Here is a 26,856-nt window from a genome sequence, read left to right as displayed (position 1 = left end):
AACACTACTGAAATATTCTTACATACACTACTGAAACACTCTTATAAACACAACTGAAATGTTTTTGTCTCACGCACACACACACACACACGCACACACACCTGGAATTATTTTTCACTAGTATGTATAAACGGATTTCACCTGTGTGTGTGTGTGCTTTTTACACGTCCGTGTGAGAGACAACAATTTCAGTAATATGTGTACAAAGATTTCAGTTATGTGTATGAGCGCATCTTACCAGGGTGTGTAAGAGCATTTTACCAGTGTGTGTAAGAGCATCTTACCAGTATGTATGGGAGCATCTTAGCAGTGTGTGTAAGAGCATCTTACTAGTGTGTGTGAGCGATGTTGCATTCCGGTTCCGGTCACCAATAATCCCCGCCCCTTTTCAGAAGTCTTTTTTATTTTTTTTTTTATTTTTTTTTTTAAAGCCAAGTTGTGGACAAAATGTCTGCCGACAAGTAGCTTAACCGAGGTGGGAGCTCCACTTCATAATTTGAGGGCTTCAGCGGAGAATATAAGAACACTTTCAATGCAACATGTTCATGTGGGTCGCCCCTGCAGGACGCGGCACCTGAGCGGCCACACAGGTGCCTTTCTCCTCCCGACAGCCAAGCAGCCTGGAGCAAATGTTACCTTGCGAGTTTACACTGCACATATGCAACGTTTCAGTTCATGGACATCGAAGCAAGAGGAGGAAAAGGTAATTAGACATTATTTATTTCTAAATGATTGTAGAATCCCACGAAATGTAAGGCGACATGGCATTGTAGTGAGCTACAATGGTAACATGTCGAAATGTGAATCACGTCGTGGTACGTCAGTAGCTAATCAAATACTAATGATAATGGATTACATTTATTTAGCGCTTTTCTATCGACTTGATAAGGGGTCCCCAAACTACGGCCCGCGGGCCGGTTACGGCTCGCCAAAGTCCAACATCCGGCCCGCTGGAAAAAAATATTTTGTATTATTATTTTCAATCTGTCTTTTCTAATCCATTTTTTGGTGTCCCCTAGCCGCTCAGGCTAATCATATTGTCTAAAAATGCATTTCCCTGTATGACTTATATCGTCTTAGCTGTTTTCATGTGATCTGATTGTTACATTCTTATTTCAGAGGCATGACCATTTCAACAAAGACGGAATAAACAACCTCTGGATTCATGGAACTTCTCTGCACACAAATATATTAATTGGAATATTCAATCAATTTCACATAGAAACATTGTGATTAGTATTTTCAACAGTGTGTTGAAAACAACCTTTTTTGGCTCAGAAAGGTTCCTTATGTCTTATTATTCATATACTTTCAATACTTGTCGGTGTGTAATTCCAGACATAGATGTAAACATTAATGAGACAACAATGAACATTTTTCAACAAGTGAACCCACTTGAAAATGATGGCAACTATGGAATAGACATTTTCACTTCAATGCTGCACTTTATTCAGTGAACATGGGAATTATAAGGTTTGTTAAAATGTTTTCTTCACTTGTGCAGTGTATTCTGTAAATTAACATTTTGTTTAAACATTTTGTAAAAAATAAATAAATAAGGAACCTGTTATACAGACCTGTATGAAGTTGCCCACTTTATTATTGCAAATATCAAAATAACACTGCAATACGTTTGTGCTGTGAACATTTATGTTTCTACCGTTGAGGTTTTTAAGTTATTTTAAAATACATGTTCTGACTAGTAATGTCATCCAGCCCCTATTATCACACACACTTTGTCAAAATCTCCCCAAACGTTTGTGATACACAATGTTTTTGTTTGTGATTATTGTATTTAGGTTTGGGGCTAGGTGTAAATATTAACACATTAACTTAAACTATAATTTTGGACCCAAAAAATATTCAACAATTGGGACAAGTTTGGGAAGATTTTGAGGAGGTGGGGGGGCTGGATGACATCACCTGTCAGAAAATCTATTTTGGAATAACAACAAACTTAACAGCACAAACACTTTTTTTTTTTACAGCACAAACCAATGGCAGTGTTGTTTTAATATTTGCAATGGTAAGGGGTTTGTGCAATAAACTTAAGCCAGGTGTCATACAAGGCATATGTTCAGCTTATTTGTTTACATTTTAGCTGTCCAAACAAGTATATGTTAAAAGACAGTTTGGCAAGAATATAAAATGTGCCGTCAAAATAAATGTAAACATCCATGCCCATCCATCCATCCATTTTCTACCGCTTATTCCCTTCGGGGTCGCTGGAGCCTATCTCAGCTACAATCGGGCGGAAGGCGGGGTACACCCTGGACAAGTCTCCACCTCATCGCAGTAAACATCCATGCATCCATCCATTTTCTATCGCTTGTCCCTTTTTTGGGGTCGCGGGAGGTGCTGGAGCGTATCTCAGCTGCATTGGGGCGGAAGGCACAAGGGCCAACACAGATAGACAGACAACATTCACACTCACATTCACACACTATGGCCAATTTAGTGTTGCCAATCAACCTATCCCCAGGTGCATGTCTTTGGAGGTGGGAGGAAGCCGGAGTACCCGGAGGGAACCCACGCAGTCACAGGGAGAACATGCAAACTCCACACAGAAAAGATCCCGAGCCCGGGACTGAACCCAGGGCCTTGCATGGCAGCTCCCACTATCAGTGTGTGAATGTGTGTGTGAATGGGTTAAATGATAAATGATAAATGGGTTGTACTTGTATAGCGCTTTTCTACCTTCAAGGTACTCAAAGCGCTTTGACACTATTTCCACATTTACCCATTCACACACACATTCACACACTGATGGAGGGAGCTGCCATGCAAGGCGCTAACCAGCACCCATCAGGAGCAAGGGTGAAGTGTCTTGCTCAGGACACAACGGACGTGACGAGGTTGGTACTAGGTGGGGATTGAACCAGGGACCCTCGGGTCGCGCACGGCCATTCTTCCACTGCGCCACGCCGTAATGTGGAAATAGTGTCAAAGCGCTTTGAGTACGTTGAAGGTAGAAAAGCGCTATGCAAGTATAACCCATTTACCATTTACCGGCCGAAAATGCATAATAAAGAAGGAAAAAAACATATATAAGTCGCACTGGAGTATAAGTCGCATTTTTTGGGGACATTTATTTGATAAAAGCCAACAGCAAGAATAGACATTTGAAAGGCAATTTAAAATAAATAAAGAATAGTGAACAACAGGCTGAATAAGTGTACGTTATATGAGGCATAAATAACCAACGGGTATGTTAACGTAACATATTATGGTAAGAGTCATTCAAATAACTATAACATATAGAACATGCTATACGTTTACCAAACAATCTGTCACTCCTAATCGCTAAATCCCATGAAATATGATAGGTCTAGTCTCTTATGTGAATGAGATAAATAATATTATTTGATATTTTATGCTAATGTGTTAATCATTTCACACACAAGTCGCTCCTGAGTATAAGTCGCACCCCCGGCCAAACTATGAAAAAAACTGCGATTTATAATCCGAAAAATACAGTACAACATGTGTCTGGGCCGGTACGCTGTTTGTATGGTGAAAAAGCGGACGCGTCAACAGGTTGTAGAGGACGCTAAAAGCAGTGCCATGACGGCACGCCCTTAATATTGTTGTCCGGGTAAAAATCGGGGGAAATTCGGTAGTATGGTTGCCCCGGAGATTTTCGGGAGGGGCACTGAAGTGTTATTTTTATATTTGCAATAATAAAGTGGGCAACTTCATACAGGTCTGTATAACAGGTTCCTTATTTATTTATTTTTTACAAAATGTTAATTTGCAGAATACACTGCACAAGTAAAGAAAACATTTTAATAAACCTTATAATTCCCATGTTCACTGAATAAAGTGCAGCATTGAAGTGAAAATGTCTATTCCATAGTTGCCATCATTTTCAAGTGGGTTCACTTGTTGAAAAATGTTCATTGTTGTCTCATTAATGTTTACATCTATGTCTGGAATTACACACCGACAAGTATTGAAAGTATATGAATAATAAGACATAAGGAACCTTTCTGAGCCAAAAAAGGTTGTTTTCAACACACTGTTGAAAATACTAATCACAATGTTTCTATGTGAAATTGATTGAATATTCCAATTAATATATTTGTGTGCAGAGAAGTTCCATGAATCCAGAGGTTGTTTATTCCGTCTTTGTTGAAATGGTCATGCCTCTGAAATAAGAATGTAACAATCAGATCACATGAAAACAGCTTAGACGATATAAGTCATACAGGGAAATGCATTTTTAGACAATATGATTAGCCTGAGCGGCTAGGGGACACCAAAAAATGGATTAGAAAAGACAGATTGAAAATAATAATACAAAATATTTTTTTCCAGCGGGCCGGATGTTGGACTTTGGCGAGCCGTAACCGGCCCGCGGGCCGTAGTTTGGGGACCCCTTATCAATTCGATAGAAAAGCGCTAAATAAATGTAATCCATTATCATTAGTATTTGATTAGCTACTGACGTACCACGACGTGATTCACATTTCGACATGTTACCATTGTAGCTCACTACAATGCTATGTCGCCTTACATTTCGTGGGATTCTACAATCATTTAGAAATAAATAATGTCTAATTACCTTTTCCTCCTCTTGCTTCGATGTCCATGAACTGAAACGTTGCATATGTGCAGTGTAAACTCGCAAGGTAACATTTGCTCCAGGCCGCTTGGCTGTCGGGAGGAGAAAGGCACCTGTGTGGCCGCTCAGGTGCCGCGTCCTGCAGGGGCGACCCACATGAACATGTTGCATTGAAAGTGTTCTTATATTCTCCGCTGAAGCCCTCAAATTATGAAGTGGAGCTCCCACCTTGGTTAAGCTACTTGTCGGCAGACATTTTGTCCACAACTTGGCTTTAAAAAAAAAAAAAAAAAAAAAAAAAAAAACTTCTGAAAAGGGGCGGGGATTATTGGTGACCGGAACCGGAATGCAACATCGCTCACACACACTAGTAAGATGCTCTTACACACACTGCTAAGATGCTCCCATACATACTGGTAAGATGCTCTTACACACACTGGTAAAATGCTCTTACACACACTGGTAAGATGCGCTCATACACATAACTGAAATCTTTGCACACATACTACTGAAATTGTTGTCTCTCACACGCACGTGTAAAAAGCACACGCACACACAGGTGAAATCCGTTTATACGTACTAGTGAAAAATAATTCCAGGTGTGTGTGTGTGTGTGTGCGTGAGACAAAAACATTTCAATAGTGTTTATAAGAGTGTTTCAGTCGTGTATGTAAGAATGTTTCAGTAGTGTTTATAAGAGTGTTTCAGTTGTGTTTATAAGAGTGTTTCAGTAGTGTATGTAAGAGTGTTTCAGTAGTGTTTATAAGAGTGTTTCAGTAGTGTATGTAAGAGTGTTTCAGTAGTGTATGTAAGAATGTTTCAGTAGTGTTTATAAGAGTGTTTCAGTAGTGTTTATAAGAGTGTTTCAGTAGTGTTTATAAGAGTGTTTCAGTAGTGTATGTAAGAGTGTTTCAGTAGTGTTTATAAGAGTGTTTCAGTAGTGTTTATAAGAGTGTTTCAGTAGTGTTTATAAGAGCGTTTCAGTAGTGTTTATAAGAGTGTTTCAGTAGTGTTTATAAGAGTGTTTCAGTAGTGTTTATAAGAGTGTTTCAGTAGTGTATGTAAGAGCATTTCAGTAGTGTTTATAAGAGTTTTTCAGTAGTGTATGTAAGAGTGTTTCAGTAGTGTTTATAAGAGTGTTTCAGTAGTGTTTATAAGAGTGTTTCAGTAGTGTTTATAAGAGCATTTCAGTAGTGTATGTAAGAGCATTTCAGTAGTGTTTATAAGAGTGTTTCAGTAGTGTTCATAAGAGTGTTTCAGTAGTGTATGTAAGAGCATTTCAGTAGTATTTATAAGAGTGTTTCAGTAGTGTATGTAAGAGCATTTCAGTAGTGTTTATAAGAGTGTTTCAGTAGTGTGTATAAAAGAAAAACATTTCAGTTGTTTGTGAGAGCATTTCAGTAGTGTATGTGAGAGCATTTCAGTAGTGTATGTAAGAGCATTTCAGTAGTGTTTATAAGAGTGTTTCAGTAGTGTGTATAAAAGAAAACGATTTCAGTTGTTTGTGTGAGAGCATTTCAGTAGTGTATGTAAGAGGTAATTCTGAATAATGTCCCTAACGGCCCCTCATACTTTTCATTGGTTTCATCAGCTGTGTGGGTTTATGCCCCAGCGGAATGAAAAGAAGGGGGTGCATCATCTTGTCCTTTCTTTATCAAGTGTCTTGGACTCTTTGAGGCGAGGCGGGCCGCGGTTCTTACGTTCAACTGGAAGTCTATGTTTTTAATGTGCGTATTCAGCGAGAGCGGGCACTCTTTTGCATATGTTTCTGCGGCTGTGGGCGTTGGTACTACAAATAAATGGTAGTAATGATAACTGTTTTAAAACTTTCATTGGTTACTATTACCGTAATAAATTAAAATGATCAAAGAACCGTCGTTCATAACTGCCCTTTGATACGGACAATCTCACAAGATGCCAGCTTTCTAGCAAGCTTAAATGCTAACATGTAAACAACATACATTAACATCCCCAATTTTATCTTGTACAAACACATTACTGTTTAAACAATTGAGCTACAATATTCACACTAAACATAAAGGATGTGCTGTTTTTTAACACATTTTTATTGGTTGGTTGTGTATATTACAGACAGTATATTAATTTTAATTTTTAATTTTAATTTTTTACTTTGTATTTAAACGTTTGTTTAAAATGTACGAGAAATACAAGTTAATTACATTTTAAATGGTATACTTTCATTATTATTATGCAATGTCATTACATCAGTGGTTAATTTGGTCTCAAAAAAATAATGGCAATTATATCGTTTATCGGTAAAATTTGTAGGTCAGTATATCGTCGAGCAAAATTTGTTATCGGCCCATGTCTACTTTGTATACACGAGCTGTTAAATTGTAACATGCATCTTAGTTGTAGTTTTCATTACCAATTTTGGAGGTGTTGAAATTTCAGCTAATGCTAATCAGTATCATGTCTAATGCAAGTCTAATGTAAAGTGGAGCCTCAAGCCTTTTCTATATGACATAATTGCTTTGTTGGCATGAAAAATACCAACATTACTTAAAGGCAATCAGACTAAGTCTGCACTGAGTGCTTGTTTATCCGCCAGATGGTTGAGTTGGCCAAGTCTGCAACCAGACTTGAAGTCATGTGCGAAAAAGTTATAGAAATATGGCACTGTTTGAGCTTATGTGAATTGATTCCTGGTAGTACAGTGCAGACAAAATTCAGTCAGTGTCTATGAAAGTATTATACCGAATTCGGTACCTATCCCTAATGTATGAGGCATATGCACAGAGAGTAAGATAAGAGTAAAATCTCTTTTTGAATTTTGGTTCTTAAAAATATTTCAATTCAGAATCGTAAGAAATAAGAATGGCAGTTCAGACCTAAATTGATATTTCCAGCATTCATAAACTTACTCATTACTCACTGGCTACATTAGGTGTATTTTCACCATCTAATATAATTCAATACAAGACATGTATCAAAATATCAACCTTTACAAAAAAATAGATACACCTTTTTCAGCCAATAAAATGACTATATTTCTAATTAAATGTAATATTTATTACACTAATTTGTTTTGTTGCTTATACCACAAAGCTACAATTAGTTGGATCAGCTTAGCATATTTTGACTTACATTTGAGTGGTTTTAGCATCTTTAAAATACCAGTAGAGTGGAAAAACAAGTTGCCTCTATATTGAAGCCATTATCATATATATCTGATGTATGACACCGAAAGACTGACAAAGTTTGCGAGTAGATATGATCAAAATAGTATCAATCTCACGGAGATTCCCGAGCCATTTTGAGAGATAACGAGGAAGCCAGCCACGTGATCGCGTGACGTAGATGGAGGAACCACAGATCCCTTCCCTACCAACAACAATTCATGCAAACTTTGTGGGAGCAAATAACGACTACCGTATTTTCCGCACTATAAGGCGCACCTAAAAACTTCCAATTTCCTCAAAAGCTGACAGTGCGCCTTATAATCCGGTGCGCCTTATACTGTATATGGACCAATATTGAGCCACAACAGGTCTCGCAACTACGGTAAGCGGCCGCCGACTGCGCCGACCGCGCTTCTTCTTCTATGGGGGAAAATGAAGTCGGCGGCTGCTTACCATAGAAGAAGAAGCGCTTCTTCTTCTACGAGGGAAAATGAAGTCGGCGGCTGCTTACCGTAGTTGCGAGACCTAACCTTTATGTAAAGACCCAAAAATGGCTCCTATTAAGAGACACTCTTACAACGCAGAGTTTAAACTCAAGGCGATCAGTCACGCAGTAGAACACGGGAATAGAGCAGCAGCGAGAGAATTTAACATTAACGAATCAATGGTGCGGAAGTGGAGGAAGCAACATAATAACCTGCGCCAAGTAAAGAAGATTAAACAGAGTTTCCGAGGGAACAAAGCGAGATGGCTACAGTTGGAGGACAAACTCAAACAGTAGGTTGTTGAACAGAGAGCAGCAAGTAGAAGTGTCAGTACAATCACTATTTGTTTTGTTGACATTCCCTTTAGCGCAGCTCCATCTAATGGATGCATAACGTAACCCCAGCCTCTACTGTAGCGTCTATTCTATGCGCCTTATAATGCGATGCGCCTTATATATGAACAACGTTTTAAAATAGGCCGTTCATGGAAAGTGCGCCTTATAATCCGGTGCGCCTTATAGTGCGGAAAATACGGTACTTTAGGACAAATGATGGTCCAGAACCTTATATTTTTTATCCTGAATATAAGGAGGCTGAGATACAAGTTTTAGAAGCTCTGCTAAACAGATCCAGCTTTAATAGAACACAAAGCATCATGTAGCAGTATTGCTAAGTGCTAATCAAGAAATAAAAACTACAAACATAATAAAAGGATAGCTTACTGTACAATGACTGCTCTCACTGTGATGACGATTGATAGGATGTCCATATCTTCCCGTTTAGATGAAGAATTAATTTTAATCCACACAAAGGGTTAAAAAAGTTTCTGTGGTAGTGTGTTTGTCTCCATCTCCGGGTTTGAATTAAATGTCACAGATGAACAACTTCTAGATCCATGGCTAAATCCTCCTATTATCCAGATGAGTGGCATGATTTATAAACTAGAATAACTTTGACGAGCCAAGATGCGATGCAGCAGTAGTAGAAACTATCATCAACAACACATCGCCAGCTCAATGCTGCAGTGCTGTATACGCTTCTTTTTCTTTATAGTTTTACGGCAATTTCCTTCACACTCGGCTGCGAACCGAGTGTGAAGGAAATTGCCGAGTGTGAAGCGACTGGGATGAGAATCAGCACCTCCAAGTCCGAGTCCATGGTTCTCGCCCGGAAAAGGGTGGAATGCCATCTCCGGGTTGGGGAGGAGACCCTGCCCCAAGTGGAGGAGTTCAAGTACCACGGAGTCTTGTTCACGAGTGAGGGAAGAGTGGATCGTGAGATCGACAGGCGGATCGGTGTGGCGTCTTCAGTAATGCGGACGCTGTATCGATCCGTTGTGGTGAAGAAGGAGCTGAGCTGGAAGGCAAAGCTCTCAATTTACCGGTCGATCTACGTTCCCATCCTCACCTATGGTCATGAGCTTTGGGTTATGACCGAAAGGACAAGATCACGGGTACAAGCGGCCGAAATGAGTTTCCTCCGCCGGGTGGCAGGGCTCTCCCTTAGAGATAGGGTGAAAAGCACTGTCATCCGCGGGGAGCTCAAAGTAAAGCCGCTGCTCCTCCACATCGAGAGGAGCCAGATGAGGTGGTTCGGGCATCTGGTCAGGATGCCACCCGATCGCCTCCCTCGGGAGGTGTTTAGGGCACGTCCGACCGGTAGGAGGCCACGGGGAAGACCCAGGACACGTTGGGAAGACTATGTCTCCCGGCTGGCCTGGGAACGCCTCGGGATCCCCCGGGAAGAGCTGGACGAAGTGGCTGGGGAGAGGGAAGTCTGGGCTTCCCTGCTTAGGCTGCTGCCCCCCGCGACCCGACCTCGGATAAGCGGAAGAAGATGGATGGATGGACGGCAATTTCCATCCATACATGATGCATTACTGCCATCTTCAATTTCATTTTATAAGTACATTAAAGTCTCTCCTTGTGTCCAGTGCAGGATAAACTATAGTTATCTCTCGGTTATCAATGCTAAAAATACTTTGTCTGCGTTAGCGCTTATAATAGCATTACTAATATTTGGTTAAGATTCAGGTCATGAGATCTAAATAGAGTATCGTTGGCGGGTTTTGAATGGTTATTTAGAGAATTTTGTGGGCAAAAAAGAGAGCCCCCATTTATTCCAATTTGCTAGCAGACTTTTTATTTACTCCTCCTTAGAATGCATAAAAAAAGCAAAACATTTGTGTTTATGTCTTATATAAGGCTTATAAATGATATACAGCACATCTCTGCTGATAATGCATGTATTATTTGTATTTTAATTTTGTATGCTCCTATATGGACCCCAGGGGGACTAGCAGTCGCCTTGGCGTCAGCTAATGGGGATCCATTCAATAAACAATAAAAAATCTCTCTCTACATGCTTTTCTAATTTTTGCGAATTTCCATTATGACTGATCTGCTAACGTTCCTTCAGTGACGTCAATCTCTGGAAATAGTGTTCTGAATAGGTGTTCAGAGCAGAATATTCAAAATGGCTGACTGAATTTGTGGCATTTTGTGATATTTAGACGGTATTTTCACATACTTTGCGGATTGTAAATACGATTGATATGGTTTAATGGATACAATGAAACACAATTAAGCATATGAAGTCAACTAGTTTTCCACTCTACTGGTATTTTAATGTACAAAATGTATCAAAGTGACCCTGGTATCCTTTAATTCTTCTGGATGTGACCCTCAAGTGAAAAAGGTTTGGGTAATCCTGTTTTTATGTCTTATTTATCCACATGACAAGGTCAAAATCATCTGTACACTCCTTTTTGTCTTCTAGAACCTGAAAGTAAAAGGACCTAAAGACTCTAAAGACTCGACCACAACAGTCACAATGGAGGGTAAGTTGCCTCTGAATGTGCATTAATGTGTTTTGGGAACTTTAAGACTATAGTCCTGCCCCCTTCTACTTGTGCATGCAGCCGTGGCTTCAGAAAGCATGCTAGTGTATGTGTGAGCGTGCGCACACACACACACACACACACACACACACACACACACACACACACACACACACACACACACACACTCTCACCGGCTCGGCGCCTGAAAAGTAGGCAGTATGCAGGAGGACATAGTGTAGAGAGGAGACGAGGGAGATGGAGGTGCTTCTGGTCTTCAGAGTTTGTTGTAACTGCACATACGGTGAGATGCTAACGACCTTTAGAATATTGAATTTTTGTGCCCTGTGATGTCATTTATTAGACAGGAAATTTGATGTAATCAGTGTCTGCGTCCTTGTTTTCAGCTGCTGTGGACAAGCTAACCAATTCCTTTATCTGTCATTCGATGTTTTCCATAAAGATACTGATGTTTTGCATATTTAAGTTTCAGACTCTAAATATACATTTGTCTTAATCTATAAGTTGCTGTATTGTGGTAGTGGTAGTTTACTGTAAGTGAGAGATGGTTTGCTTCTAATACAGGTGTGAGAAAGGGATGAGCATAATGTTAAGTTTATGGTGGAGATGGACACACAATCATCCTTATTTGGCCACCATTAGGTTAGTTTGGGCAATGCTATAATTATCATAGGATGTTTACCTTGGGATGTTATGACACGAAAATGTAATATTACAGATATTTGTTATTGCAGTATTGTTGAATGTGCTCAAAGACACCCTTTCAATAGACACACTGCTAGAAAACCCACAATTTTTCATGTTTTGTGTTTCTTATTCTTAACTGATCGCGTTTTAGTCTCAGTGTTTTATCTGTTTTAATGGCTAAGCTTTTATTGTTTTAAATATTGGTTTGTACTGTAGTATTTTAGCATTTACTTAAATGAAAAGTGCGTAACAAATCAAATCTGTTATTATTATCTATTATTTCTTGTGGGCATTGTGGCGTCTTACTCTATTCAGCAATCTGATGGACGAGTCTGGGTTTGGAGGTTGCCATGAGAACGGTACATTTCGGACTGCGTTGTGCCGAGTGTGAAATTTGGTGGAGGAGGAATTATGGTGTGGGGTTGTTTTTCAGGAGTTGGGCTTGGCCCCTTAGTTCCAGTGAAAGGAACTTTGAGTGCTCCAGGATACCAAAACATTTTGGCCAATTCCATGCTCCCAATCTTGTGGGAACAGTTTGGAGCGGGCCCCTTCCTCTTCCAATATGACTGTGCACCAGTGCACAAAGAAAGGTCCATAAAGACATGGATGACATAGTCTGGTGTGGATGAACTTGACTGGCCTGCACAGAATCCTGACCTGAACCCGATAGAACACCTTTGGGATGAATTAAAACGGAGACTGAGAGCCAGGCCTTCTCGACCAACATCAGTGTGTGACCTCACCAATGTGCTTTTGGAAGAATGGTCGAAAATTCCTATAAACACATTCCACAACCTTGTGGACAGCCTTCCCAGAAGAGTTGAAGCTGTAATAGCTGCAAAAGGTGGACCGACATCATATTGAACCCTATGGGTTAGGAATGGGATGGCACTTCAAGTTCATATGTGAGTCAAGGCAGGTGGCCAAATACTTTTGGCAATGTCAGGTATATATGTCCATCTACTGCGTTTCCTACAGGACTGCAATCTATCTGCAACGTCAGGTTGCTTGGAAGAAGGGTAGTAGTTGATGTCGTCATGTATTTTGCATAATTGGTCATGTGAGCAAAGAACATGAAAAGCAGAAAAGCAAAACAAAAATATTAACAAAGACAGTTTTTCTTCTCTTGCTTTTTGTTTTTTATGTTTTAAGCCTGTGAGTGCTTTTAGATATCTAGAGCAAGACCCGCTGCCCGTTGTGAGGAGCGACCAGTGTTTTTTGATTGTTTGCCAAATGTGTCTAAAAAAATCTAAAAAGTTGCTTTATTTGTCATTATTAGCTTTTTCAAGAAAGACACCATAGAAGGGTTAAATATAGAGACACAGTTGCTAAATTGGAGCCCTTCGTATTGTCTGGTAGACAAGGTGCTCAGAGGCATGTTAAGAAGCAGAGTTATGAGTAGGGATGTACTGATCGATTGTTCACTGAGCAGTATCGGACAATTTTCATAAAAAGTTTGTGATTGCTATTTCTGATTAATGGCTTTTAATGTCGATCACAAATGCCGATCCCTTCTGACTGACACTGTTTTATTTTTAGTACCCCGGCTAATTATCTATCTCCATACACAGCGTGGAGCCGCTCCCCTTAACTAATAACGATCACCTACATTACGGCAAATAAACTGAATTTCTTTATATCTTATGTATCATTATCAAGTATTATTATCACTCAAGGACAAGGCTAAACATGTTGCAGACCGAGAGCAAGCTAAGAGCATGAATGCTAGTAGATAAGCTAGCCACAATGCTAGCTTTAAACAACACCAAGAAATACGTGCTTAATAAAGTTTAAAAAGTGTAGATGGAACCATGTTGCAGCAGAAAGTAAGCAGTTATTAACAGGAAATTAACAAGTAGAAAGAGGATAATGTAACAACTGTTAGTGTGTCAGCATTGTCATAGTCTGTACACGACACGTAAGAGGAGGCTGGATCAATCTATAAATTGGTGGTGTCGATACCAAGGCTAGTGTCAGTTTATGACCGATAGTACAGTGATTAGATGGATATTTGTATTTCTTTCTTGTTTTTGTTCATGTGTACAAATATAGGGAATAATTCCCTGGACACAGGAGGACTTTGACGGCAAAATTCTGATTATTTAAATGAGTAATAGGACAGACTGATTGGCAACATTAAATTGGCCTTAGTGTGTGAGTGTGAATGTTGTCTGTCTATCTGTGTTGGCCCTTCGATGAGGTGGCAACGTGTCCAGGGTGTATCCTGCCTTCTGCCTGAGTGCAGTTACGATAGGCTCCAGCCCCCCCACAACCCAGAGATGGACAAGCGGTAGAAAATGGATGGATGAATAGATAGTAGTTTTTGATTTTGTTTTGTAATTGTGTACTATTGTCTCAGACAGTTGTATGTAATGAAAGAGAATAAGGAACTGGTTTAAATATTCTGTTGATATTGTTAAAACTAAACTGTCAATAGCACTCATCATTTTTCAGTTGAAAAATTTAGAGTTAATACATGTGATCAGTATCGGTATTAGCTGATCTCACTCATGGATGATCGGTAACAGAATGCCATTTTCTGTCTGTCAACAATCTACATTCACACACAGTCCTATTTATAATGTGTGTATGATGGAGGGCATAAGAGGTAGAGTAAAAATTATATTTTGCAGGCCGACGAAGAAATGTATGATATATGTCACTCACTATAACACAGTTCAAATATTGCATATTCATAATATTAAAAACACTTCATTAACCACTTCAACCACTTTAAATTTACAACTCCCCCACACTGTAGAATTATTCTGCTCAATAAAACACCACTATCGAAACAGGAGTTCAGAACATTCCACAATAGATTATACACTTAAATTAAATTTTTACCCATCATTCAGCAATAGTCTAAAAAAAGCACGAAAGTAATTGACTAATTGACACATTTGCTTTGATCACTGATCTTGCAGTGTTTTTACCTTGTAAGTTTACATTCTTGCTATCGAGTAGATAGTATAATTGACGTTGATGATCGTGTTTCTAAAATATCTATATGATTTTGATCTTTAATTGAAGTTATAGATAGAAAAGGCAAGCCTAGGGAATGTCCCTGTTCTTGTGGTGAACACACACCACACACGCACGCACACACACACACGCGCTGTGTACAGGAAAAGAAGCTGCTTGCAAACTGGCTTTAGTGTAATGAATTTTCAAAGATCACCAGCAAGGCCATTTGGAAAATTCCCTCTGGCCTTGTCCAGTACATGAGTGTGTGTGTACAGTTTGTATGTGCATATACCCTACATCTGAACATGTGTACATAATAATATGGAAGAAGATCTGAACATGGTCCCGGGAGAGTTTCAGTCTTTCATATCATGGTTGAAAGAGAAGAAAGGGGAATGAAAGAAGCATACATAGAGGCAACTTGTCCAAGAGCAATGTTTGCTGATCTTGATGGGTGTGTTTTATGGTTCCCTGGGAACGGAACATGACCTGATCTGCATACTGAAGCCTTGCTACATCTGTGTTTTACCTGGTTTGCCTCTCAAGTGGTTTCTTTGAAATAATAATAACAATAATGGCTTACATTTATATAGGGCATTTCTAGACGCTCAAAGCGCTTCACAGTGAACTAAGAACCCATCATTCATTCACTCCACATTCTCACCTTAATGATGGTAAGCTAGTGTAAAGTCTCCATTTGATCAGCTTGATTGACAGTTTGAAAAGCCCCTTTTGTATGCCCTTGTGGGTTGTTTTGACTGCAATCTTTGTTTTGTTTTTGCCCTTCAAACATGGCTACAGATTGGGAATGTAATGATATGTATAATTCATATCACGATTATCATGACCAAAATGATCACGGTTTTCATTATTATCACGGTAGTATTGAATGTGCTCAAAAAGTACTGTCAGAAAACTCACAATTTTTAGTGTTTTAGTCTTAGTACTTTTTTTGTTTTAATGGCTAAGCTTTTATTGTTTTAAATACTGGTTTGAACTGGAGCACTTTAAGATGTATTTAATGAAAAGTGCATAACATATAAAATCTATTATTATTATTTCTGGAGGGCATTGTGGCGTCCTACTCTGTTATTGAACTTACCGTAAAAACACATTGGTCTTGTGTTCCTCTGAGTATTAAACGATCACTCTGTGTAAGAGAGCACAGTTTGTAGGTTCGATGTGCACAATTAAATAGCTTAGCTGCTCAGACAGCAATGTGATGTATAAATTTAGATTGGGGTATGTCATTTCTTAATATCTCTTGTTTTCATGCGGGCATTTAAGCTAACAGTCAGTCGGTCAATCGGTGAGATTATCAAAGTGCGGTTATCAATCATGGTTTTACTAACCGTTGGGAGTTATACCGTGGGTACCATTGATGTTGTTTATCAATGCATCCTTACAACAGATGCGTTAATATTTTGATACTACGCATAACCATTACACAGGCGTTTGACTTCACAACTAACACGCACGCACACACACACACGCATGCCGGTGCAAGCACACACTCACACACACACACAAGACTAGTAATGGATCAAATGATGTGTTTAAGGTGGTCATGTAAAATGTTTTATTAGTTGTTACATTTAATAGCCTAAATACAAAAAAGTTAGATTTGTTGTTATTGTTGTCTGTAAAAAATATTATTTAGAATTTGGGACAGTTTATACTGACATTTGAATGTTTTAAACATTTTTTGTCTGGGAAAGTGAAGCTCTCCACCTAGAGCTATGGTGCTAAGAAGCCCATTTATATTTCTTACTAGAATAGTTTGGTTCTGCATCAGTTTTTAATGTAACATAAATATTAATGTTTGCGATATATATTTAATGGAACAATAAACCTTTATGCTCTGCTGCTCCAGAATCAGCAGTGGCTGCTTCATCTGAGTTTGACCCCATAGCAAACAAGCAAACACTAACTTCCAGCAGTCCAATGGTGCCTTAGATAATGAGTGAGTGATGTAGTCACTGCTTGGCTGTTTTAGTTTAGACTTAGACTTAGACAATTAGTGAGCTGCTGTAACACTGGCAGTGACTAAGACATTAATCAACACCCTGGCTATTTCAATTATATAATAGCAAAATATATGCTACATTTTTCATAACTCAATTTAAACTTTAATTGAGATTAAACAAGCCTTGTTGTTTTTGATATTTGTTTCATAGCAACATATTTAATGTGCTCTTTGTTTGACTTGCACATTTAAGTAAATGCTACATATTTACCTGTGGACTATCTTGAGCCAGGACACTTAGTTTTTTGCATAAAGTGCTTGATTGTTAAATACAATAAAATACCCACCAGACAACTAATAATACATAGTTTACATAATAATACTCTTGTTAAGTGGTTAATAGTTAAAAAAAAAAAAAGGTAACAAATTGGGTGTATTTCACCAGACTGTTAAGAACACTAGAAAACAAGAAAAGGTAGCAATGAATAAAGTTGAGGGCCCACACCAGTGTTCTTGCAGGGGGCTCAGAATTTCTAGCAACAGCCCTGGGTACCACTGTATTAATGTTATTTTGTTATTATGTCGCTAACATTTAGACCTCTACTAAGCCTGAACAATCCTCAACATTTAAAGTCGAACTTTTACAACCAGGTTTGTAACCATGCTCCATTATAAATTTGGAAAGGCAGAATTTGTCATAGTGTTTTATTGTGCAGTTGTATTCAATGCTGTGGCCAGTGAGTTAAATGTTGTGTGCTTCTGTATCATTCCCTCATTTGTCAGCTTGTTTCCTGCACATCTCCTTTTTGCTGTTTGTGGGAGTTTCGCACTTAAACCTGCAATGTTTGTCAAAGCGACTGTGCTTCACACCTGGTCTTGCATCTGAAAGCCAACTTTGTGTGAATGTATGCGTGTGTGTCAGATTTGTTGATAACATGAATCTTTCAGATTACATTCATTTAAAGGTCAGGGTCAACTGCATGTCTCGCTTGTTGATGAGTCCAATGTGACCTCCGACTTCTTCTCTCCACACAGCTCTTCTTTATAAACCCATTGACCGTGTGACAAGAAGCACCCTGGTTCTTCATGTGAGTACATGCTTATATGGTCATGAATATGGGTTGTCTCGGAAATGCCTAACAAATTACTTTAAAGAACATCATGTGATGCACAAGTTATCGTATCCGAAAAGGGAAGATTCAAAGCTACTCTAACCATACCCCTTCTGAAGTCTTAGAAATTACGGATCATTTATCCCTTACATTCATGTGTTTACATTTTGTCATTAAAAAGTGAACTCACTCACTGGGTTTAAATGTTGATTTCTAATTCTGTAGAAAAATATTAATAGACGATATATAGTAGGATTAGAGCGGTCATTTATTTATATTCAGATTTTTTAGTTCGATTGAGCTGCGTGCCAATTCACCACATGTTACATATTTCAAGTGAGGGACAGTAAGTGTACATTTAGCGATGTGATGCACCTCCACAAGCCAAGGTAATGTACCTAAAAAAAGAAGAAAATACGAGACATTCTACACAGAAGGTGAGATCTTCAGTATGCAGACGAAAACAGTTTTTAGCTAGCATGAGTCTTTGCCAGTGTTATTGCCAAGGAAAATCCAGAGCCTGAAGACCCTCTTGCATTGTTTGTATACTACTAAAGACCGAAAACGAGGCTACAAGTTGAAACTATTAATGCCGCACTTTCATTTACGAAAATATGAATAATAATTTACGCTGTTCAAACTCTTACTGTAAACTGTACACCAGATGTGTCGAAACCAGTGTGGCCCAGGGACCATTTTTGGCCTACAGCTTGTTTTTTATTGGCAGGCATTATTAAAAAATATATTATTACTACGATATATTATTAGATATTGCACAAATTTGCTTTGCCACCATAACACAAAGATTATACATCTTATAATACAGTATAGGGTTGCATGATATAGATCGGTGGTTCCCAAACTTTTTTCACCAAGTACCACCTCAGAAAAGACATGTCTCTCAAAGTACCACCATAATGACTAACATTAAAATACAGTAGGGCAGAAGGCCTAAGTATTGATTTAAAACAAGGCAAACGTTTTATTTAAAAAGTATACAGTATGTAATATTTTGGCCACTTTAACATTGCACACAGTTTAAACAGTAACACTGTGTTTGAATATATGAAAATAAACACTGTACTTTAAAGGGAAACTGCACTTTTTTGGACTTTTGCATATCATTCACAATCCCTATGTAAGACGAAAACACACGTTTTTTTTTTTTGCATTCTTAATTGTAAATAAATGCGATCAAAAGTCCACTTTTAATGGAGCATATGGGAGTCGCTCTATTCTGCCAACAAAGCCTTTAAAACATCCAAACACCTCCATTGAGGTTTTATATACATGATGTAAGTATATATATATATATATATATATATATATATAAAACGTAGGAATGGGCACATCTATAATAATATTTAATATTTACGTTTTTTGATCATTTCAAGCATACGAAGCGCATTAATTTGAAAAATGCGTCACGTTTGCTTTTTTTTCTCAACATCACTGATTATTACTCACTGCAGACTTAATGAGAGCCAACAAACATAATAAAACATCGCTTACAGTACAATGTCTGCTGTCAATTAGGATGGCGACTGCTAGAATCTTGTTATAGTCCCGTTCAGATGAAGAATGGCTCATAATCTTTGCAAAGAAAAGGGAGGTGGAACCAAGCGTCTTTTCGTGTTGTTCTTGCCATTGCCGGGTCTAAATTGGCTGTCAAAGTGTACCAACTTGTCAAATTATATTTTCCTTCATCTAATTTCAAGGTAAGAGGCATGATTTATGATCTTCAATAAGCTTCCAAGAGCAGGGAAGCGAGGAAACAAGTTACCACTTGATGATGTAAACATAGCCACACTGTGCTATAAATAGTTTGTCTGCGTTAGCGCTTATAATAACAATATCACTAATGCTTGGTTAATATTCAAGTCAGGAAATGTAAATGTAGTATTGTTGGCGCTTTTTGGATGTTTTTTTAATTGGGTTTTATGGGCGGACTAGAGGACCTCCCATTGACTCTGCTTTAAGTAGACATTTATTTACATTTATTAACGAGTTAGAATACATAAAAAAATAATACATCCGTCGTCATGTCTTTCATAATGATTGTGAACAATAGGTAAAATTCCCAAAAAAGTGCAGTTCCCCTTTAATCCAGTGATTCTTAAGCGTACCATTAGATGTACCACAACCGCTACAGATAATATAAATGATATAAATATGACCAGCGATAGAGTTTTTAATACTATCGTAATATCGTGATAATGCATGTTGATGACACATTTTAGCTGTGTCCCACATTCCAGCTAACAAACTAACCTCCCTCCACAGTGCAAATGCTCTGCCAAGTCAGCAATCCTTGCTAACATGGCGACAAATAAACTCAGCTTCTAACAAATATCATTACTGGAAGAAGAGGACGTGATAAATAAGCTATACTGTACATCGTAGAAGCTCTGTAATGAAAGCAGGGGTGGGCAAATTGCCACAAATATCGATAGTAACAATACCATGTATAGTATTGGTTAATGCAGTGATTTAATTTATATTTTTTACTTTCACAAAATCTTTTGTTGTTTATAAAGTCAGGAAATACCGGCCAAAACAAATATGAAGTATTTAAACAACAGAAGTATAAGCGATTATTACATTTTAACAGGAGTGTAGATAGAACCAACCAACTATTAACAGTAAATTAGCAAGTAGATAAATAATAATTTTGAGAAAATAATACAAGAGGAAAAGACACAATATGTTAACACAGACAAATTAGGAGCCTTTGTAAGCCATTTTGAAATGGTTCTATTATCATTTCAATATATCATGATATACCGGTATATCGTTATCGCAAGAGGCTGTATAGATATCCTAAAATTAATTTAAGCCCATATCGCCAATCCCTAATACAGTACAGTTTATTGACAAACATTGTATTGGTTTTAGCATATTTATTGCACAAAATGTGTCTGTAATGTTTAAGTGTCAGCATCCTTTAGGTTGTCTTTTTTATATTTGCATTTTTCAATTGGAGATTTGCATTTATTCGAGCAGCAGATTTTATGTTTAATTAAACAAAAACATTCAACACAAAAGCTCAACAGATTTATGTTCTGCCTTTTGCACCCTTACTTAACAACCGGTGACCTTAATAAAACCGAGATAAGAACCATGATATTGGCATACCAGTAAATTTGTAGAAATGTGTATACAGCTTATTTAGTGAAGAAAGAAAGAAAATAAAGTTGATCAAAAGTCAAAGAATAAACAGGGTTTCTGTGGGGTATTAAAATAATTAGGTAATTAAATGGATTTTACGAAATTTAAGGAATAAAATGGCTTTAAAAGGCATTAAATGCAATGTCCAGAGTCATTAGAAAATGTAATACAATTGAAGGACTTGGCCGATAATCAATACGTCAATCAATCAAACAATAAATAAAAATGAGATTTATAAAGTTGCGGTCATTGATAAATTGCTACGTCTGTCTTTGTGTTTCCTTTCTTCGGCTCTGTCTTTCAAACTGGATACAAGAAATCTTTTAGAGTCCGAAAGAAAATTAATACTTGTCCAGGGTGTACCCCGCCTTCCGCCCGATTGTAGCTGAGATAGGCTCCAGCGCCCCCCACGACCCCGAAAGGAATAAGCGGTAGAAAATGGATGGATGATCAATAAAGAGATTAATGATAAATTACACTTTGCTGAAAGCGCCAGTGACACACGCACGCACACATTAATTCATAGACAAAAAATAACTCGCCTATCTTTCATTTTAGGATTTCCAACTTACCAAGGTTTTGAAGCGTATCCATTTCCAGTGTTTGTTTACACGTCAAACTAGGAGACAAATTGGCAGAGCTTCCTTTTAGGAGGAGACAGCTGATCAGTATTCTGTGGGCAATGTCTTTCACCTTCATGTATTGATGAAATCTGCTTGAACCACAAAAAGGAAATCTCTTTACCTGAGATGACTTCACAATTCAGAAACATTTTGTTTTTTGGGGGCCACACAGACTGACGGTCAAAAGTGGAACGCACTTGACTCAGTTTGTAAAGATGAACTCATCTTTTTTTGTGTCTTTGTATCCTTTTATGCCACAGGATTTGCTTAAACACACGCCAAAGGACCATCCCGACTTCCCTCTTCTGCAGGATGCTCTGCGAATATCTCAGAACTTCCTCTCCTCCATCAACGAGGAGATTGACCCTCGCAGGACAGCAGTAACTACACCCAAAGGAGAGGTGTGTATGGAGGCCTGTGTGCAATGGAGAGCGCTTTTCCCTCAGTGAGCTAGTGTGTGAGTGTGACTGTTGTCTGTCTATCTGTGTTGGCCCTGCAAAAGGTGAATGGGACAAGCTGTAGAAAATGGATGGATGGAGCTTGCATCCAAAAAATAGCTCATAGTCACATGATAAAGATAGAGAACATGATAATAATAAATAGAAGAAACAAGGAAATGTGACAAATGAAATGCCCGGATTTACTTGCGAAGTTAATATTTCAGTAGAAATTAACAATGAATGCTTTAAAAAGAGGAACAGTTTTTTGTGATCTTCTTTCTTTGATTTTTTTTCAATCAAACTTTTTTTTACTATCATTATTATATTTATTGTTATTAGTTTCCCTACTGTCTTGTTCCGCTATAAACAATCTTCAAATGTTCTTCTGTGGTTCACCATGAAAGGTCCTGGAAGGACTGTCAAATGTTTAACTTAAAATGGAGAAAAGAGCTGCAACGATTAGAAAAAAGCTTCAATTTATATTCTGTTGCTTCAATGAATTGTTTAATTAATGTAACTAAAAAAAATTGCTAAAATCCGGACTGCATGGAGTGCCTGGAACTTTAAATACGGGACATAGTTTCGGTACGGCCGCTGCAACAGAGCACACACGAGAGCGGTTGAAGCAGCGAACAGAAGGTAGTTTAAAAAAAAATAAAAAATGCACACGTTAAACGTGCGTTTTCAATGTTGGTAATGTGCATTTATTGATTAAAAAAAATAATGTAGGCGATGGCATGCAGAAACATCTTAGTTTATTTAAACTCTTTTCCCTAAAATATGCATTAAGGCTAAAAAGCAGGGGTCTCAAACTCAATTTACCTGGGGTCTGCTGCAGGCACAGTCTTGGTGTGGCTGGGCCGCATCAGATATTCTACAAGAAAAACTTTGTAAAAAATAAAATAAAATCCTATCTTCTTAAATGTCTTTATTTTTATTTTTTAACACAAAATAGGATGGAAAAAGAAATTAAGAATTAATTTTAAAAAAATACTGTAAGTCACGGGTCTGCTACCAAATGTGGCGCCTTTGCCTCCTTGTTGTGGCTCCCTCAGATTTCTTCCGGAGTGAGAAAGGTTAGCATTTTCAAGAAAGTGTTCCATAATTTCCTACTGTCTGTGAGGCCGTGAACTCTCACAGGTTGAGTTCTGAGGCCAGTAAAAGAGACCTGGAAGCCTGTGTGTTCACTTCAGCTTCACCATTGTCCAACCCCTTGGGTACGCTAACCATTAATACTTGCCAAAAAAATAAAAGAGAAAAATAGTTTAATTTCACATTGACAGGTTGGATATCCTATAAAATAAGAAATAAAAAAGATGACAACGTTTACAAGTTTATTCCTTTTTTACATTTTGCGGCTCTGTACTATTTTTTTTGGTGGAAGAAGAGACAAAATGTCTCTTTTGATAGTTAAGGTTGCAAACCCCTGCCCTATGCCTATATTTTCCACCTCCATCGAGGTATAGTTCCGCTTTTTTTTGTTGACGTCTTTTCACAAGTTATGATTCAGGATGAGAGAACAATGCAATGCATGGGTACTTTAAAATGGGCAAGCTGCATTCATAATTAACTTTGCATTGACCTTTCATGTCAGGTAAGATCTAGATTTTATTGTATTTACATATTTTCGTAGGTTTATACATTTGGGGTTTTACGAAGACTTGTAGCCAGAATGCCATACTGCTGTTTTTTTAGATGAGGCCCCAGGTGCTTTAGGAGTTGTGTTAAGAAACAGAGTTACGATGCCATCCTCTGTACAGAGTTGGAACAACAGTTCCACATCATGTGTTTCTGAGCTAAGGCGCATCAGGCAATGCCAATTAATTTTATAGTGGCGTTCCAAATGTTTTTGTGGTGGGCTGTCACAAATACATTCCTTAATAGAAAGCACTGCAGAGAACACCAAGTTTTACTGTGGGTAAAATGTACTTTATTTTCATAGGCTCGTCAGCTCGTGAAAGATGGCTTCCTCGTCGAGGTGTCAGAAAGCTCCAGGAAGCTACGACATGTCTTCCTTTTTACCGACTTGCTGCTTTGTGCCAAAATGAAGAAGACATCTGCTGGGTGAGCACGCTTTGTATTTTTGACATACTGTATGTACAGTGTGACAAATGAAGTATGGTGTGGTTTATTTTTTTCTAAAAAGAGAAGGAAGAAGCATATCTTATGTATTCCTACCCCTCTGTATACTGATAATTCAACTGTTTGTTAGTGAATGTGATTGTATTAGTGTATCAGTGTTAGTGTATCAGTGATTGTATTTGCAATATTCACCTCCTCTGTCCATCTTCAGTCGCCACCAGCAGTACGAGTGCAAGTGGTACATCCCGCTGGCAGACCTGACCTTCCAGACGCTGGAAGAGTCGGACTCATGCCACAGCATCCAAGTCCTCCCCGAGTATGAAATTGAGGAGATGAAGATCAAAATCTCAGTCTTAAAGAGCGATATACAGAAAGAGAAGGTAAGCTTGTCACTAGTAGTATTTTCAGCAATAAAATACAATATTTTTCTTATCATCAAATGCTATCCTTGTGCAAACACATTACATACCAGTGATATGAATGACCTTACAGAGTCATATGCTTTGAAAAGCAATTTAGAGTCATATGTTAAAAATAAATCTTGAATTATCTACAAATGAATTCCAATTCAGTTCACAGTCAAGAACATGTATCACCAACAACAACATGTCACCAACAACAACATGTTATAATAAAGTATAAATAAACAACACAACATAATTAATAGAGATGGTAATCTTTGGGACCTCACCGTTTGAAGAGATTCAGAATTATTTCTCAATTTAACACAATTCTCGTAATATATTATTTGGTATATAAATTATAATGAACCTTTTCAAAACAGATTAATGGTTATGAAAGCTCCTCTTGGCTGCTGATGTACGACTTATAAAATGTATTTTTAAAATGTTGTTAAAAAAAAAAAAAGTAGATCAATCTAATAAAAGAAAATAGAGCAACTCCAACCAAATCCCAGTTTTACAATACTTAGGATAATAATTTACAAAGCATTTGAGAAGACATACAAATACAATACTTAATAAAAAATATACAATACTAAAAAAAAAGGAAATCCATTAATTAATAAAAGCAACAGTATCATATATATATATGCATAGTACACGTGTGTGTATATGTATATATATACAGTATACACTATGTATATGTGTGTGTATATGTGTGTGTGTGTGTGTGTGTATATATATATATATATATATATATGTCTATATATATATATATATATATATATATATATATATATATATATATATATATATATATATATATATATATATATATATGTACTGTATGTGTGTATATATATGTATGTGTGTTTATATGTATGTATATATATATATAGCCGAGGTTACTGTGGTTTATCCGTTAGACAGTGCTCAATACCAGGGAAGAGCGGAATATTCATCAGGAAAAAACACGGAGGCCATTTCATCCCTACAAGCTTGTTTCACATGTTTCCCTGCTCTTCAGGAAAATCCCCTGAAGAGCAGGGAAATCCCATGAAGAGCAGGGAAACCTGTGAAACAGGCTTGCGGGGATGAAATACCCTCCGTGTTTTTTCCTGACCTAATGAATGTTTGTGTATATATATATATATATATATATATATATATATATATATATATGTATGTGTGGGAAAAAAAATCACAAGACTATTTCATCTCTACAGGCCTGTTTCATGAGGGGGGTACCCTCAATCATCAGGAGATTTTAATGGGAGCATTCGCATACCATGGTTTATATAGGGCACAGAGTGGGTGGGTACAGGCTGGCGTAGGGGCGTGGTGATTGGCTCATGTGTTACCTAGGAGGTGTTTCCGTCTATGGCGGCATGCTGTTACAATTTCGCTGCGCTTGTTGAGGGATGACAGGTCTGGACGGTAAATAATAAACAGTTTCTCTTTCAAGCATAGGTTGCATCTTTTATTACCACTGTTGTAAGGTGTGCTGGATGCAAGAATTTGCCATGTTATTGAATATTCAACATTATTGTCTTTGAGGTCCCAAATGTGTTTGCTGAGTTCTGTGGTATTTCGCAGGTTTTTGTTCCTGAAAGAAGCCTTGTGATTGTTCCATCTGGTTTTGAATTCTCCCTCGGTTAATCCTACATATGTGTCGGATGTGTTAATGTCCTTGCGTATTACCTTAGATTGGTAGACAACTGATGTTTGTAAGCACCCCCCGTTGAGAGGGCAATCAGGTTTCTTTCGACAGTTACAGCCTTTGTTGGTTTTGGAGTCGCTCTGTCTGGGGGCCGACGGCTCATTTGCAATTGTTTTGTTGTGGTTTGAGATGATTTGTCGTATATTGTTCATGTAGCTGTAGCTCAATTTAATGTTGTTCTTGTTGAATACTTTTCTTAGGGTGTTGTCTTTGGGAAAGTGTTTGTCAATCAGATTGAGGAATTTGTGTCCAATGTTAGTTGAGACGTTTTTGCTGTATGGGGGGTTGTACCAGATGATGTCGTTTCGTTTTCTGTTCTTTTTTGGCTGGTTTCCTGGCGTGGGTTCATAGGTGAGGGTGAAATTGTATCCGCTTTCATCAAGGGCTTTTTGGTACGGGGGGGTTGCTTGGTCAAATTCAGCTTTGCTAGATGACAGCATCGATAGCCTTTTATTGATTCCGGTAGGTATTCTTTTCGTGGTGGTGGGTGGGTGGTTGCTGTCATGGTGCACGTATTGGAGTGTTGTGTTGGGTTTCGTGAATGGTTGGTAGCTGTTATTTCTCAGGTTGAAAGTGACGTCAAGGAAGTTGACGGTTTGCTTGTTGGCTTCAATCGTGATCCGTAGGCCGTTCTCTTT

At 38.0% G+C, this 26,856-nt stretch overlaps 1 protein-coding gene across 4 annotated transcripts in view; it reads left to right on the top strand.

The window, feature by feature from the left end:
• Window positions 1-26,856, top strand: part of abr (ABR activator of RhoGEF and GTPase) — a 230,510-nt gene that overhangs the window by 108,268 nt on the left and 95,386 nt on the right. For 3 of the 4 annotated variants that reach the window (XM_061961987.2, XM_061961988.2, XM_061961989.2), the window contains 5 exons: window positions 10,971-11,031; window positions 17,708-17,760; window positions 21,836-21,976; window positions 23,958-24,079; window positions 24,309-24,477. In XM_061961987.2, coding sequence (XP_061817971.1) covers window positions 10,971-11,031; window positions 17,708-17,760; window positions 21,836-21,976; window positions 23,958-24,079; window positions 24,309-24,477 — 546 coding nt within the window. Of the gene's footprint in view, window positions 1-4,947; window positions 4,981-10,970; window positions 11,032-17,707; window positions 17,761-21,835; window positions 21,977-23,957; window positions 24,080-24,308; window positions 24,478-26,856 lie in introns of those variants that run through there. The other variant, XM_061961990.2, reaches the window with a different exon arrangement.

The sequence above is a fragment of the Nerophis lumbriciformis genome, linkage group LG09 (assembly GCF_033978685.3).
Source record: "Nerophis lumbriciformis linkage group LG09, RoL_Nlum_v2.1, whole genome shotgun sequence".
Classification (NCBI taxonomy): Eukaryota; Metazoa; Chordata; class Actinopteri; order Syngnathiformes; family Syngnathidae; genus Nerophis; species Nerophis lumbriciformis.
This window is presented reverse-complemented; position numbering and strand designations above follow the sequence as displayed.